Below are 14,216 nucleotides of genomic sequence, written 5' to 3' on the forward strand. Positions count from 1 at the left end.
AAGTACATATAGGATTTTGTGTATGCCTTTTTAAGTGGTTTTAATATGTTTGTGTCCACATGATTGTTTGCTTTATAATAAAGACCTTTTTGTACACATATACAGGTGTATCCCTTGCTCTTTGCACACCACCTTTCTTTCTAGATACATGTTTATATTGGTGTGTTAAGGTGATCCCTGGCTAATTACTATTATTGGATTATTAAGATCCTGTAGGTGGTGCCCTCCTCATGTTTTATTGGTTCAGGTTGCACTGGGACTCACAGGCACTGTCAGATAGGGCACAACCCAGAGGGAAGTGGAACTTTGTCTGATAATATTGTGGAAAACTGTAACATGCTGGAAGATATGTGCTCGTTATCTGGAAAGTCAAGTTGTGATTGAAAAGGAACTGTACAGTAATGGTTTAAAGTGAACTGTTGGTCTCCTTGTGAGTCTGAGTTGTCATCAATCCTGGCCAGAGGATGTCAGTGGCAGTATGTGACCCATAAGGGATACCAGCGCACACGGCAAAAGTCTGCATACCCAATCAGAAACAAGTATTTCATGCAGCATGCTAGGGATTCTGGAGTCAATCCCTCACCCTCAACTACTGCCCTGCGCTATTCTACAGTTGTATAAAGTTGATCAATTTGTAAAATAAGATTTCTTGTAATGAGCTGGTGAGCTCAGTGCATGCTGCAGAGGGTACTGTGACATTAGGTCTGCACTATCTTAAAACTGTATACATCCGAAAAATGTTGTGTGAACTCATATTTTTTGTTTCAAATAATTATTTTCAAGATACTTAAAGATTTTATTCATTATGTATAATGCAACAGGTAATTTCAATTTTCTTATTATTAGACTCCATTTGACTAAGCTAAACCTTCTTTTACAGCTTAACTAGCAATTAATTCCCCATATCATTCTCTTTTGGTAGTACTTGATATTTAAATTTACTGCTTCTCACTGTAATCCTTATTATCCTGTCAGCGAGTAATGTAGACCCAAAGACATTTTGTCCTTGTATTGATGATACCGGTGTTTTGATTTGATCTTCTTCATTATATTACTAACAAGTAATAAAGCTCTTGAGGTTTTCTATACGGAAACAATGTAAAAATAAGTATTTGATATTTAACTTACATGTATCCATTTATTTAAATACAGCTGTGTTATTCATTGAATGCATTTATGTTCAAAAATAGAAAACATTAAATGACTAGGAGATTAAATATTGAATAGCCTAAAATGTAAACAATAATGTACTCACTGTATGTATTGTTGAAATACTCATTGATTATAAAGGCTCTGTCAATGACAAGAAATAAAAAAAATACTTATATCCTTTAAATAGAAGTAAAAGTTAATATTTTAAGGGAACCTAATAGCAAGAGTGAAAAATCGGAGAGATAAAGTAATCGATAACAATTTGAGCTGATTAAATATTTCCAAAAAATGCTGAATTCTGATGGATTTGACATTTTTGTGATTCAGTTGGTACAATTTCAGCAATACGATGGCTATCCGAATCCTTATGGGGTCTGTAGAAAAGTAATATGTAATAAAATATTATACTCATCTGTGCTAGGCCCGATCCTCATCTGTCATGCTGCCACAGCTCTCTAACTAGTTTTACGCTGTCTTCTTAAAATCTTTGGATGTTCTTGCACTAAGCAATGCATCTCATTCACATCAATGAGGTATTGAGGTACAATATGCCCTATGTGACTGTGTGAGGACTAGTCAGTAGAGATGAGCGAACCCAAACAATAAAGTTTTGTGTTCGTAATGAAGACAGACGTTACAAAAAAATTAGTGTTCGAGTTCGGAGTTCGGGTATGAATGCTAACCACTTGGTGTATGCTCTGTGCTCGGCCCAGTGAAAGCCACTTGCAGTGGCTGAATGGCTCTCACTAAGAAGAAAAACAACATTCTCTGATGTAGTGTGAACAATAAAACACTATCTGTCCCCTGGATCCCAGAAATGCTTTGTATATGGCTGGCTACATATGGAGGAGAGATGAACTGACCAATCAGTGACTTGCAATGGGGTTCAAGTCAAGTTTGGGTCCCATACTGAACTTTATCTAATTTCCAGCTGAACCCGCCAAACCCAAACGTTTACTCGTCCGCTCATGTCTACTGGTCAGCTTTAGTCACATTAGGGGTGGATTAAGGATAAGTATAATCATTCATTATTTGTTGACAATTCCATCCTCTTACTTTATTATGTTTTGGGTTTGGAAAGACCTCCCATCATAAAAAACACTGTAAATTTAGTTTGAGACCACATTTAATCTGATCCAAATCCAAGTTACTAGCTGATTTGTGTGAAACTAATCTAGATACATTTTAAGAGATTTGTTCATAATAACCAGTATTAAAAGAGAATGGATTCTCTAAATAGTAAAAGCTTGTGAATAATAGCAATCCTAAAAATAATAATAATAATTAGTGATGAGCGAGCATGCTTGTCACTACTCGGTACTCGCACGAGTATCACTGTACTCGGGCTGCTCGGCGGGGACCGAGTAATCTCGCGATACTCGTGCTTTACTCGTGGTCTTCATTTCTGCATGTTGGCGCTCTTTTGAGAGCCAGCCCTCATGCAGGGATTGGCTGGCAGACCACTGCAATGCCACAGCCCTGTTAGTTGTGGAATTGCAGTGATTGGCCGGCCTGCACAGCGTCACCGAGCCTTTATATAGGCCGGCGCGCTGTGCTCTGCTCACAGCTATTCTGACAGTGAGTGTAGGGAGAGTGTCGCTGATTCAGGGAAAGCTTTGCGGCCCTTTATAGCTTTTTCAGTTGCAGGGCTGCAAACAGTGTGACCAAAAGTCCTTCTCAGGACTATTCTAGTTGTATACAGGCAGGCAGGGTATAGCCAGGTCGGCGTACAGTAGCAGAGTCCTTCTCAGGACTATTGTTGCTATATACAGGCAGGGTATAGCCAGGTCTGAATACAGGCTAGTGACCAAAAGAGTCCTTGTCAGGACTATTGTAGCAGTATACAGGCAGGCAGGCAGGCAGGGTAGTGGTGACCGTATACCAGCCTTCATATCTGGGGCTGGTGTACACAGTGTAAAACAGTCCAGATAGTGTCTGACTTGTCTGTACTGTAATTGTCGCTCCCCAAAAAAACCTGTTAGGTTATTATTGCGTCCGTGCTTGGTTTTTAAAACCGCACGTGTGTGCCTGTTGGTGGCAGCGTACAGGTGCACTGGTGTGCGTTTACCAAACTATTATATAACGCACAAGTGTAGTGTATAATACACGTCAGTCAGCAGTGGCTGATAGTGTCAGAGTTCTTAATTTTTGCTCCTAAAACCTGTGTTAGGTTATTATTGCGTCCGTGCTTGGTTTTTAAAACCGCACGTGTGTGCCTGTTGGTGGCAGCGTACAGGTGCACTGGTGTGCGTTTACCAAACTATTATATAACGCACAAGTGTAGTGTATAATACACGTCAGTCAGCAGTGGCTGATAGTGTCAGAGTTCTTAATTTTTGCTCCTAAAACCTGTGTTAGGTTATTATTGCGTCCGTGCTTGGTTTTTAAAACCGCACGTGTGTGCCTGTTGGTGGCAGCGTACAGGTGCACTGGTGTGCGTTTACCAAACTATTATATAACGCACAAGTGTAGTGTATAATACACGTCAGTCAGCAGTGGCTGATAGTGTCAGAGTTCTTAATTTTTGCTCCTAAAACCTGTGTTAGGTTATTATTGCGTCCGTGCTTGGTTTTTAAAACCGCACGTGTGGGCCTGTTGGTGGCAGCGTACAGGTGCACTGGTGTGCGTTTACCAAACTATTATATAACGCACAAGTGTAGTGTATAATACACGTCAGTCAGCAGTGGCTGATAGTGTCAGAGTTCTTAATTTTTGCTCCTAAAACCTGTGTTAGGTTATTATTGCGTCCGTGCTTGGTTTTTAAAACCGCACGTGTGTGCCTGTTGGTGGCAGCGTACAGGTGCACTGGTGTGCGTTTACCAAACTATTATATAACGCACAAGTGTAGTGTATAATACACGTCAGTCAGCAGTGGCTGATAGTGTCAGAGTTCTTAATTTTTGCTCCTAAAACCTGTGTTAGGTTATTATTGCGTCCGTGCTTGCATTTAAAAACCGCACGTGTGTGCCTGTCGGTGGCAGCGTACAGGTGCACTTGTGTGCAATTTCCAGAAACTTTGATATAACGCACAAGTAGTGAATATACACGTCAGCAGTGCACAGCATTGCAAAATGCGCAAGGGCATTGGCAAGGAACAAGGAAGTGGACGTGATGGTGGTGCAGGCAGAGGCCGAGGTCGTGAGCAAGCTCTAATTTCGCCACAACAAAGGGCCACATCTAGTCGCTCGCACGTCCTGTCCCAAATTCTTGGGGACCGCAGCAGTACACCGCTCTTGAACCAAGACCAGTGTCAACAGGTTGTTAGTTGGATAGCGGATAATGCTTCCAGTCAGATTGGCACCACCACAAACACTCTGTCTTCCACACGGTCAAGTGTCAGTAGCCGTGATACTGCACCGCACATTTCTGAACCTGATCCTCCTTCCTACCACCAGGCTGAGTACACGTCCTCCTCGGACATTAATGATCCCACACTTGGACACTCGGAAGAGCTGTTCACATTTCCATTCACACATTCTGGCCTCTCGCCAGCTCATATTGAAGTGGGTCATGAGGAGATCGTCTGTACAGATGGCCAAATATTTGAGCAGCCACGTTCTCACGAAGTTGGCAACGTGTCTCAACAAGTGGTGGACGATGATGAGACACAATTGTCAGCAAGTCAGGAGGAGGAGCAGGGTGCGGAAGAGGAAGACGACGTGGTGGATGATCCAGTAACTGACCCAACCTGGCAGGAGGATATGCAGAGCGAGGACAGCAGTGCACAGGGGGAGGGAGGCGTAGCATCACAACAGGCAGTAAGAAGCAGGGTGGTGGCCCCAGGCAGAAGTCAGGCAACCGTTCCCCGGAACAACACGACGACACAAGGTGCCTGTACAAATGTTAGGTCTTCACGAGTCTGGCAGTTTTTTAAGTTGGATCCAGATGATTCAAAAAAGGCCATTTGCAACACCTGCCGTGCCAGCATCAGCAGGGGTACCAAAACTAGCAGCCTGACCACCACCAGCATGATCAGGCACATGTCAGCCAAGCACCCGACTTTGTGGGAAGTACAACAGAGTCGAGGAGCAGTGCTTGCTGATGTCACTGCTACGTCTTCGCTGGTTGTGCATGCGAGCCAATCCTCTGTCCATGCTGCCTGCGAACAAGCCTCCTCCACTCCTGCACCTGCAGTTGCCTACGCAGAAAGAACACCATCATCAAGCACGTCCTTGTCCCAGCGCAGCGTTCAGTTATCCATTCAGCAAACCTTTGAACGCAGGCGCAAATACACTGCCAACACCCCACATGCCACAGTTCTAAATGCTAACATTTCGCGACTGCTTGCGCTGGAAATGTTGCCTTTTAGGCTGGTGGAGACAGAAGCATTCCGTGACCTGATGGCGGCAGCTGTCCCACGTTACTCGGTCCCCAGCCGCCACTATTTCTCCCGGTGTGCCGTCCCCGCGTTGCATAACCACGTGTCACAAAACATCACACGTGCCCTGAACAACGCTGTTTCACCCAAGGTCCACCTAACCACAGACACGTGGACAAGTGCTTGTGGGCAAGGCCGCTACATCTCGTTGACGGCACACTGGGTTAATATTGTGGAAGCTGGGACCCAGTCTGAGCGAGGGACGCAACACGTCCTTCCCACACCAAGGTTTGCAGGCCCTACCTCAGTCAGTGTTTCACCCACACTCTACAGCTCCGGAATGTCATGCTCTTCAGCCTCCTCCTCCTCCTGCGCATCCTCATCCACTGTGCCCTCCACACCAGTCACAAGCTGGAAGCACTGCAGCACTGCCTCGGCGAAGCGGCAACAGGCTGTGCTGAAGCTAATCTGCATAGGTGACAAACCCCACAATGCAGAAGAGCTGTGGACAGCTCTGAAACAGCAGGCAGATCACTGGCTCACACCTCTGAACCTAAAGCCAGGAAAGGTCGTTTGTGACAATGGCCGGAACCTGGTGGCGGCTTTGAGGCGAGGCCAGCTGACACATGTTCCATGCGTGGCCCATGTGCTCAACCTCGTGGTTCAGCGGTTTATAAAGTCATACCCAGAGCTGTCTGATCTGCTGGTAAAAGTTCGCCGCCTGTCTGCACATTTTCGAAAGTCACCTACTGCTTCAGCCGGCCTTGCCGGCTTTCAGCGCCGTTTGCATCTTCCGGCTCACAGACTGGTGTGTGATGTCCCCACGCGTTGGAATTCAACTCTGCACATGTTGGTCAGGATATGTGAGCAGAAGAGGGCAGTTGTTGAGTACCTGCATCACCTAAGCCGTCGGGAAATGGGTCAAACTCCACACATAACACCTGAGGAGTGGAGATGGATGTCAGACCTATGTACCATCCTCCAAAACTTTGAGGACTCCACCAAGATGGTGAGTGGTGATGACGCCATTATTAGCGTCACCATACCGCTACTCTGCCTTCTAAAACGGTCCCTGCTGAAAAACAAACATGATGCATTGCAGGCGGAGCGCGATGAGTTGCAGCAAGAAACAGTAGTGGGTGTGGGTGATAACACACAGCCCAGCCTCGTCTCATCACAACGTGCAGTGGAGGACTATGACGAGGAGGAGGATGAAGACATGGAGCAACTCTCCGGCCAAATTGAGGATATGACATGCACACCAGTCATATCCTCGATTCAGCGTGGCTGGCCAGAGGACAGGGTAGATGAGGAGGAGGAGGAGGAGGAGGAGGAGGAGGAGGAGGACAGCATGTTCAGTCATCTTGTTGGTCAGGCTACTGAAGTCCTGGCTGTTAAGAGTCTGGCGCACATGGCTGACTTTATGGTAAGCTGCCTGTCTCGTGACCCTCGCGTTAAGAACATCTTGGCCGACAATCATTACTGGTTGGTAACACTGTTAGACCCACGCTACAAGGAGAACTTTTTGTCTCTTATTCCCGTGGAGGAGAGGTCAACCAAAATGCAGCAGTTTCGGAAGGCCATACTCACGGAAGTAGGCAAAGCATTCCCCTCACAAAACGCTAGCGGCATAGGTCAGGAATCAGTGGACAACCGAGGCGTACAGCCGAGAGAGGCACAAGTCCAATCCGCCAGAGGTAGGGGAACAGTCTTTAAGATGTGGGACAGTTTTCTCAGCCCCTCACGTACCACAGCCCCTGAGGTGCGGGGTAGTGCCACAAGAAATCCTAAGTTTGCCCAGATGCTGAAGGAGTACCTTGCAGATCGAACAACTGTACTCCGACATTCCTCTGTGCCTTACAATTATTGGGTATCCAAGCTGGACACGTGGCATGAATTGGCTCTCTACGCCTTGGAAGTCCTGGCCTGCCCTGCTGCTAGCGTTTTGTCAGAGCGTGTTTTTAGTGCCGCAGGTGGAATCATTACAGATAAACGCACCCGCCTGTCAACTGAAAATGCTGACAGGCTGACTCTGATAAAGATGAACAAGGGTTGGATTGGGCCAGACTTCACCACACCACCAGCAAATGAGAGCGGAGTTTAAAGTTTGCCATGTACCTCCACTCACCCATGGGTACACTTCTCGACTTTGGATAATCGCTGGACTGCTCCTCCTTCTCCTCATGCGCCATCATGATGACCGTTACAATAGTTAGGTCTTTGTTTCAGGTATACCCCCAGTGGTAAATTTTTTCGCCCATTCTTTGCAGAATGGACATTACAACGACAGGAGACCCGCTCCTTTGCAATGGGAACAATGTTTTGAGGCCCTCATGCACGTCTCTACCCAGGGACAACGTGGAGCCTCCCAATTTTTGGCTGCCCTGCCTAAGGGCTATACTGAAATACACCCACTTCCTTACAATGGGCACTTCAGGTTTACAGGCCATCATGCACGTCTCTATCCAGGGACAATGTGGAGCCTCCCAATTTTTGGCTGCCCTGGCAAAGGGCTATACTGAAATACACCCACTTCCTTACAATGGGCACTTCAGGTTTACAGGCCATCATGCACGTCTCTATCCAGGGACAATGTGGAGCCTCCCAATTTTTGGCTGCCCTGGCAAAGGGCTATACTAAAATAGACCCACTTCCTTACAATGGGCACTTCAGGTTTACAGGCCATCATGCACGTCTCTATCCAGGGACAATGTGGAGCCTCCCAATTTTTGGCTGCCCTGGCAAAGGGCTATACTGAAATAGACCCACTTCCTTAAAATGGACACTTAATGTTTTGAGGCCATCATGCACGTCTCTACCCAGGGACAATGTGGAGCCTCCCAATTTTTGGCTGCCCTGGCAAAGGGCTATACTGAAATACACCCACTTCCTTACAATGGGCACTTCAGGTTTACAGGCCATCATGCACGTCTCTATCCAGGGACAATGTGGAGCCTCCCAATTTTTGGCTGCCCTGGCAAAGGGCTATACTAAAATAGACCCACTTCCTTACAATGGGCACTTCAGGTTTACAGGCCATCATGCACGTCTCTATCCAGGGACAATGTGGAGCCTCCCAATTTTTGGCTGCCCTGGCAAAGGGCTATACTGAAATAGACCCACTTCCTTACAATGGGCACTTCAGGTTTACAGGCCATCATGCACGTCTCTATCCAGGGACAATGTGGAGCCTCCCAATTTTTGGCTGCCCTGGCAAAGGGCTATACTGAAATAGACCCACTTCCTTACAATGGGCACTTCAGGTTTACAGGCCATCATGCACGTCTCTATCCAGGGACAATGTGGAGCCTCCCAATTTTTGGCTGCCCTGGCAAAGGGCTATACTGAAATAGACCCACTTCCTTACAATGGGCACTTCAGGTTTACAGGCCATCATGCACGTCTCTATCCAGGGACAATGTGGAGCCTCCCAATTTTTGGCTGCCCTGGCAAAGGGCTATACTAAAATAGACCCACTTCCTTACAATGGGCACTTCAGGTTTACAGGCCATCATGCACGTCTCTATCCAGGGACATTGGTGAACCTCACAATTTTGGACTGCCCTGGCAAAGGAAAATACTACAAAGACTCACTTCCTCAAAATGGGCACATTAGACTCAAGAGGCCTTCATGTACGTCTCTTCTCAGGGACATCGGAGTGCCACACAATGTTTTCACGTAAAATCTTTCATGTATTAATCTCAAAAAGTAACATACACCAGCTTTATCTCACTATTGGGTATGTGCCCTTAACATTTCTGCCATGAAAAATCATTTTGGGGTCATTTTGGAAGGTTTTCTGGTGAGTCCGTAAAAATGGCGTAAAACGCGGACAAAATTGTTCACAGCTGTGACTTTTGAGTGATAAATGCTTCAAGGGGTCTTCCCCATGCTGTTGCCATGTCATTTGAGCACTCTTCTGAGACTTTTGTGCCATTTTTAGGGTTTCTCCATGCTGCCGGGAGGTCATTTCACAAAAATACTCGGGTCTCCCATAGGATAACATTGGGCTCGTTGCTCGGGCCGAGTACACGAGTATCTTGGGAGGCTCGGCCCGAGCTTCGAGCACCCGAGCTTTTTAGTACTCGCTCATCACTAATAATAATAATTATAATAATAATAATAATAATAATAAATGAGCATATTAAAATGTGCACTGAAAATGGAAAGGTTTTTGATTAATTTGATCCTAAAGGTTCAATTTTTCATGTTTCCACACAGCAAATGTGTTATTTTGTTTAGTATGGTTCATTCACATATTGTGCTTGCATTGCAACAACTATAGTAATTAAAAATGTCAACAATAAATTTCTGTATTTTAACAAACAGCAGTGGGTGCAATAGGCCTTGAAAATACAGATGTGGATATGAATGACAGACTGTTGTAAGTAATTGATTAACATAAACAACTAGAAGGTGACACGTTCTTTTTAATGTTACACCCTACAACTCGCAGCTTAATGTCCTGAAGCAGATTGCTGAATCCCAGAATATCTGTCATGCACTAATGGTTTTTCAGCTTGAGTATGCTTTCATATGTACAGTTCCAATTCAATTTTTAATGCAGGTTTTGTAACCTATTTCCTGGTTTGGATCATAAATAAAATGAAATAAATGTCGGAAAGATTCTACTTCTCCCTTGAACTAATGGTTTTTGCTAGACTCAGGACTAAGACCTCTTAGCGCATTTTCTCATATGTTTGCCGTTGCGACAAAATGTGTCCTGAGACCCTCACATTTCTAAACATAGTAATTATGACAGCAATATATTTTAAAATGATTTGCCCATATACTGTTTTTGTGTTTTGAAGAGTTTGAAAAGTTCTGCTGCACCTTCTGTGTTTGATAGCTATTGATTTGCAGTAATGTTAGTGTACAGCTGTTCATCTGATTTCTGTGTTAACTTTTTCCTTACAGTCTTCAAATGGTAATACGTTTTTAAGTTTATGTTCAGACAGACAATGAAACATGCACATCAGAATCAGGCCAAACTCAAATTTACTAAATAGAGTTTTTAAAAATAGTTTGGCTGTTTATTTTTTCTTGATCAACATTTAATCCACTCGGGCAGCGGAGGCTGGGGCAGCTGTGCTGGGGCTTGGACTGCTGCGGCGGCGGCAGCTGTGAGCAGTGAGGGCTTCAAAGAAATGGTGCCTGAAGTCAACTCTGATTAAGCTCTCGGCTCCATGGCAAGCCAAGATCTCATCTGTGCCATTTTCCTTAAGTTCACTGCTGGGAGATCAATGGTCCAGAGGCGGCGCATGCGCAGATGGGAGCTTGAACCGAGAGGTCCATCTGCGCATGCGCTGACTCCAGGCAGCGTTATTTGAAATCCTCACCACTTGCACCACAGCGCCAGTCCAGCTGCTGGAGACCCCGCACAGTAGCCCCAACACCAGCCACCGCAGACCCTGCATAGATGCCTCAGCACCAGCAACTGCAGACCCTGCACAGCTGCCCCAGTACCAGCTTCCGCAAACTCTACTCAACTGCCCCACTAGCAGCTGTCACATATCCCGCACAGCCACCCCAGCACCAGCTACTGTAAACCCCGCAAAGCCTCTGCAGACCCTGCACAACCACCGCAGCATTTCCCCGGCCATTTGTGACCCCTCTCATTACCCCGGTAAGCTACATTCAGATTATAAGATGCACCCCTCACTTTTCTCCTAACCTTTGGGAGGAAAAGTGCGTCTTATAATCTGAAAAATATGGTATCACTAAGTTTATTGGATGTAGCAGTGATAATAGAGTCACACTTTTATCTTCTTCAGTACCGGCAGAGCTCAGTTGTTGATCTGTGAATAAATCTGGTCATACTAGAACTTTCTGTGTATATTGTATAGTGGCAAAGAGCTGCTAATCAGTGTTGGGGGCACCATTAGAGTAAGAGGAATCAGGTCTGTCGTCCTGTAATAATAATCTTGTGCTGATGTATTGAAACAGCAAAACACAACCCAGTAAGTGACACATCCCTGTAATCAGTATTGCTTTCACTACATTGCTGTTCTCTCAGATAACATGGCAAAAATCTGGAGACAGATTCCTTTAATCTTAATAACAAACTGCATTTGATTACATTTTAATTTGGTATTTGTTTATAAAGTAATAACACATAATGTTCATGTTTCTGTCTTTTACACAGATGGACCTCTTGGACCTAGAGGATTAGCAGAAGCTACTGAAATGTGTACCCAGGAATGCTTGGTTTTGGGTCACTCTGATAATTGCTGGATGCCACCAAGCCTGGGTCCTTACCAGCAACCAAAATCACCTCTTTCTACATTTGCACCTCAAAACGATTGGCTGAAAAAGGACAAATTGGTTAATGGACATACATTGACAAAAACATGGAAAGAAGATAGCAACAAAAACCAATTCAATGACCGAAATCAATATGGTACTACTGATGGACAATTCACAAGTGGAAATCATATGAGTGACATTCCTTTGGCAAATTTAAAGTCCTATAAGCAAGTCTCAGGTGCTCTGGATAGCCCAAAGGAGCAGCAACTATAAACATGTCTTTTTTGGACCAGTGACTTTAGCCAAACTAGGTTTGCTATAATTGTGTGTTCAGAGCTTCAATACTGAGTAGACCTCTAGAACTATGCGACATATAAGAAAAAATATGCATCATTTTTGTGTTGACACCATTGATAAAATGGTGTCTAATATATGTGAATAAATATATTTCTAGATTTGTGATTATTTGGTGAATGGAGTTGAAAACTCTGTTGATTTTTTTTTTCCTTTTTTTTCAAGATTTAATTTACCCTGGACTGCTGCTACAGACTGCAGGAGACATTTGCTGTAATGATATAGGCATAGGGAAAAGACTGAACTGAGTGTGGATTGTTGTAGTTGAGAAGCATATCAAATTAGATGAATTGTGCTCTTCTTGTTGTCGATATGTGCTGGAACAGTTATACTTGACATCATACTTCAAAACAAACCAGCTAAATCTTTAAAGATGAAACCTTTTGTGCTATTAATAATGTTAGTGGACACTTGTATGTCATTCAGTGTTCAAATACCTGTAAATAGAAGCAAGTTACTACTAACAATCTTGTGTACTTATAAAGGTCACTTATATACTGTAGCATAATTTTGTGTCGGTTGCATTCTGCAGTATTTTCTTTTTTGTTTTTATGTTTTTCTTCAAGTGTTGAGTGTTTCCGTGTTTATGTCTAACATATAATAACTTAAAACACTTGTGTTAAAATATAAATGATCATGTTTTAATGTGGTAGGGATGTCTAAAGGCCAATTAGCAATTAAATTGTTCTCAAGAATAGTTAACTTGGCAATAGATTAATATATCCTTAAAGTTAAGCATTTCTGCATAATGTCAAAACTAAAAAATGGAAATGATTATGATTAAATGCAATTTGAAATAATAAATATAATAATTCCCTGCAATAAAATAATCCTATAGTCATACTGTTGTTGATCTAATTGTGAAAACAGTTTTATTGCTAACATGGTACCCTTTGTTGTCAGTGTGTTGTAATAACACAAGTGTTTTTTCTTAGATCATTAGCCACAAAATATAAAATGTATTGTGATTCCATAGTATAAAAGGGCATTCTCCTAGTAGGCCAATTGGCAGAAAAGGTTAGATATCAATTTATGTTGTTAAATAATGTTTGTTAACTTCATTGGCCAATGCCTGGCAGGAAAAAAAAATATCATATCACTGTTTAGCCAAAAGTGAATTCTGATGTTCATAGAATCTCAGTTGCACGTAGACATAAATTGGAACATTCTATCAAAGTTTTAGTTAAGGCATGACAAACAATTTAAACCAATAGCATGCAAAATTCCTTACTGAAAAGAAAATATCTTATGCCACAATTAAACATCTATGACGAGTTTGTTAATTGGATGGGTTTTTTTTTTCTTTTCTTTTTCGAAGAAATATATTTTCTGTATAGCAACTCACAATTTTATCCACAATTTAGGCGTGAAAAGGGGAAAGGGTGCATTGCTTTTTTGCAGTAATTTGTCAGTTTGTGAGGGGTGTTTGATGACTATGACAGAATATGTATCTAACCAGTTATCCTTGTTACTGCTTTGCCAGTTCAACGTTATTTACAGTTATTTAGCTCTTGCAATAAATGTTTTAAAACCAATATCTGTGTTTAATTATTTTATTTTAGTTTTGATGGTTGAATTGATTTGATTTCTTACTTAAAAAGATCCAGACATTCAGTTTCAAGTCCTTTCAAATTAATTTTTGGAAATTATTTTACAGGGCCACATTGCATGGTTTGGAGAAAACATGTTATGATCAAATCAATAGACAACATTATGTGGAAAGAGTAATTCTCTCCTAACTGTTTTTTAAAGAGAATCTGGCACTAGATTTTAGCTAGCTCCTTTGAGGGAAGTATAATGTAGGAAAACTGACCCTTAATCCACCCATGTACCACTTAGTTTAATGGATAGATTAGTTGTGACACAATTAGAGTTCTTTGATGTAGCAAAGCTCAGAAAGGTAACCCTGCCCACACCACAGCTTTCGGGGTACATTGTATGCAGACAGTGAGCTGCTAATCATTGCTGAGAGTGTGGTTGGGCCAGAAAGCACATGAGACATAGTCAGGTAGTGTTAATCTTCTGCTGATAAAACATTCATTGTAACAAAGTAACAGCACACAGCCTATTAAATGACATGAAGCTAAATTTTGGGTCTCAGATCCTACCTCTTTCTGTACTCCGATTACATAGCAAAAACCTGCT

At 43.2% G+C, this 14,216-nt stretch overlaps 1 protein-coding gene across 1 annotated transcript in view; it reads left to right on the top strand.

Moving 5' to 3' along the window:
• LOC142289917 (protocadherin-9-like) overlaps nt 1-13,606 on the top strand; it is a 1,826,751-nt gene extending 1,813,145 nt beyond the window's left edge. Inside the window, exon 7 of the mRNA XM_075333859.1 lies at nt 11,617-13,606. Coding sequence (XP_075189974.1) covers nt 11,617-11,990 — 374 coding nt within the window. The 3' untranslated portion in view covers nt 11,991-13,606. The remainder of the gene's footprint in view (nt 1-11,616) is intronic.
• The last annotated feature ends 610 nt before the right edge of the window (nt 13,607-14,216 follow it).

This window comes from Anomaloglossus baeobatrachus, chromosome 2, assembly GCF_048569485.1.
Source record: "Anomaloglossus baeobatrachus isolate aAnoBae1 chromosome 2, aAnoBae1.hap1, whole genome shotgun sequence".
NCBI lineage: Eukaryota > Metazoa > Chordata > Amphibia > Anura > Aromobatidae > Anomaloglossus > Anomaloglossus baeobatrachus.